The 3100-nt window shown below is 44.2% G+C and overlaps 2 protein-coding genes across 2 annotated transcripts in view; one reads left to right on the forward strand and one right to left on the reverse strand.

Annotated features, from left to right (window-relative positions):
- The first annotated feature begins 69 nt into the window (after positions 1-69).
- Positions 70-726, forward strand: LOC101847857 (octapeptide-repeat protein T2-like). Its single transcript, XM_005113090.1, has one exon. The coding sequence runs from the start codon at positions 70-72 to the stop codon at positions 724-726; it is 657 nt and encodes a 218-aa protein (XP_005113147.1).
- Positions 727-1230: 504 nt separating this feature from the next.
- LOC101848095 overlaps positions 1231-3100 on the reverse strand; it is a gene marked incomplete at its 5' end in the record, with an annotated part of 28623 nt that continues 26753 nt past the window's right edge. Inside the window, 1 exon segment of the mRNA XM_013090869.2 lies at positions 1231-1570. Coding sequence (XP_012946323.2) covers positions 1514-1570 — 57 coding nt within the window.

Consider the following 3100-nt stretch of genomic DNA (forward strand, 5'->3'; position numbering starts at 1 on the left):
TTATACATAATATATTCTATCACACTAAGCTTGCTTGGATGACAAGTTCGGGAGAACAAAACATTTCAAATGGAGGAAAATGAGTTAAGCTCACATATAGGTGGTGCAGTGTGCGAACACTCTCTCAAGTCAGAGGAGGAGAGGGAAAGAGGAGAGGAGTCTCTCAGCACGAGTGGGAGGAGGAGAGGAAAAGAGGAAGAGTTTCCTCAGGACGAGTTGGAAGAGGAGAGGGAAAGAGGAGGAGTTTCCTCAGGACAAGTGGGAGGAGGAGAGGAAAAGAGGAAGAGTTTCCTCAGGACAAGTGGGAGGAAGAGAGGAAAAGAGGAAGAGTTTCCTCAGAACGAGTGGGAGGAGGAGAGGAAAAGAGGAAGAGTTTCCTCAGAACGAGTGGGAGGAGGAGAGGAAAAGAGGAAGAGTTTCCTCAGGACGAGTGGGAGGAAGAGAGGAAAAGAGGAAGAGTTTCCTCAGAACGAGTGGGAGGAGGAGAGGAAAAGAGGAAGAGTTTCCTCAGAACGAGTGGGAGGAGGAGAGGAAAAGAGGAAGAGTTTCCTCAGGACGAGTGGGAGGAAGAGAGGAAAAGAGGAAGAGTTTCCTCAGAACGAGTGGGAGGAGGAGAGGAAAAGAGGAAGAGTTTCCTCAGGACGAGTGGGAGGAAGAGAGGAAAAGAGGAAGAGTTTCCTCAGGACAAGTGGGAGGAGGAGAGGAGCAGAGGCTCAGGACAGATGAAAAGAGCATTCTATAATTGTAAAGTCTTCCTGTCAACTGTCAAGGCCATATCATACAAAGGTCATTTAGTAGGCTCCCAGTTCTGGTCCTATCTCTTGTGAAGAACATGGACATATGTGAGGCAGCGTGGTGGAATCAGGCTCTCGTCAAAATAATCAAAGTGAAGAAATGCGCATTATTTCCGCAGGTTTGTGAGTTTTAATCAAAGTTTTGTTTTTTGGCTCAACACCTTTCATGCCCATTAAAGTTTAAAGAACTCAATTCTGTGTGGATTTTTCTGAAAAACGTTAATTAAAGGAACAAAAAATGTCAATTTTCAGTTACCGCGGACTCTTAAGCTAAGGAAATAACTAATCTTTGGCGGCCATTTTCTCACTAATTTTACCTCTGGAAACAGATGACCCCCACCTCCTTCATTCGCAAATATATCAACTTGTATTCAAGATAAATGGATATTGTTTCGTTTTAAGAAACACAAGTGAACAAGCTTTAAGATGACACCAATAACTCTACATGCCCAAAAATTGACGAGAGCCTGATTCCACCACGCTGCCTCACATAGAAGATCCGGGCTGTCAGTTCTTGTCCTATCTCTTTTGAAGAACATGACACAAGATCCTGGCTGTCAGTTCTTGTCCTATCTCTTGTGAAGAACATGACACAAGATCCTGGCTGTCAGTTCTTGTCCTATCTCTTGTGAAGAACATGACACAAGATCCTGGCTGTCAGTTCTTGTCCTATCTCTTGTGAAGAACATGACACAAGATCCGGGCTCTCAGTTCTCGTCCTATCTCTTGTGGAGAACCTTTCTGTACAGGACAGGGTCAGTGTGTCGGAGCAGAGTCTGGAGAAACCACCAGGAACGTTTAGTAAGGAAAACTTCTCGCGGGACACCACCAGGTCCTGCTCTATTTAGTTTCAGTAAGTTTTACAGCACTTGCAACACAATAAGGTCATATACAAGTGCAGAAGATTAGAGGTGTTACAAGAGAGTAACAAACACAAAAAAGGAGGAGGAGAGATAAGGACGACAGATGTTTGATAGGAGAAGAATACAGTACCCGCCAACCACCCACGCCCTGCACTATGTGTGTCACCCGGTATACTACTACAGCTCTATCCGGTATACTACTATAGCTCTATCCGGTATACTACTATAGCTCTATCCGGTATACTGTTACAGCTCTATCCGGTATACTGCTACAGCTCTATCCGGTATACTACTACAGCTCTATCCGGTATACTACTACAGCTCTATCCGGTATACTACTACAGCGCTATCCGGTATACTACTACAGCTCTATCCGGTATACTACTATTGCTCTATCCGGTATACTACTACAGCTCTATCCGGTATACTACTATAGCGCTATCCGGTATACTACTATTGCTCTATCCGGTATACTACTACAGCTCTATCCGGTATACTACTATAGCTCTATCCGGTATACTACTATTGCTCTATCCGGTATACTACTACAGCTCTATCCGGTATACTACTATAGCTCTATCCGGTATACTACTACAGCTCTATCTGGTATACTACTATAGCTCTATCCGGTATACTACTATTGCTCTATCCGGTATACTACTATAGCTCTATCCGGTATACTACTATAGCGCTATACTCACAACTGTTGACAAGTTGACGATACGTGGGAATTGTTTTGTTTTGGGGGGGTTTTTGTAGAGGGTTTTACGGCGCTGGCAACTGCATAAGGTCATATGAGCACCAAGCAGAGGTGGGCAAAATCCAGATAAATATACGGATAATCGGATAATCCTCAATAAGTACATTATCCGAATTCAGGGACTCTTTCCTTGCCAGTTTGCCGAATTGGGTGCACCCATGTGTTGAAGTGATGCTAACTCATTTGTCAAAGTGGTTCTAACCCATTTGCCGAATCGGTACATAACATTATTTACCGAAGAGGTGCACTAACATATTATCCAGATTTTTCTAAAGCGACTCATTGCCCAGCCCTAGCGCCAAGAGGTGGATGTCAACAGAGAAGTCCTTACAGGGAATCAGACTTACTCTGCTCACCTCTCTAGCTTCAACAGCACAAAGTCTGCTTCGACTATCAAGGCACCCCGGAAATAGCGGGTCACAAGAGAGAGACAAACATACAAAAGAAGTAGAGGAAAATGACGATAGTAAGGATTAGGAAAGAAAAAGCAGCAGTTCCCTGTTGTAGATCAGGCACAGTTATGAGCGTGACATGAATCAGCCAATTTACAATTCTACTGTGCATGAACGAGAAATGTCCCCCCTTTGGGAATGGCCTAAAGACACTACAGTCAGTGGCACCGCCCCGGGGGCTGTAGAATTGTTTGTTTGTCTGCATGTTTGTTGGAGTAAAAACAAGCACAT

This window comes from Aplysia californica, unplaced genomic scaffold, assembly GCF_000002075.1.
Source record: "Aplysia californica isolate F4 #8 unplaced genomic scaffold, AplCal3.0 scaffold01607, whole genome shotgun sequence".
Classification (NCBI taxonomy): domain Eukaryota; kingdom Metazoa; phylum Mollusca; class Gastropoda; order Aplysiida; family Aplysiidae; genus Aplysia; species Aplysia californica.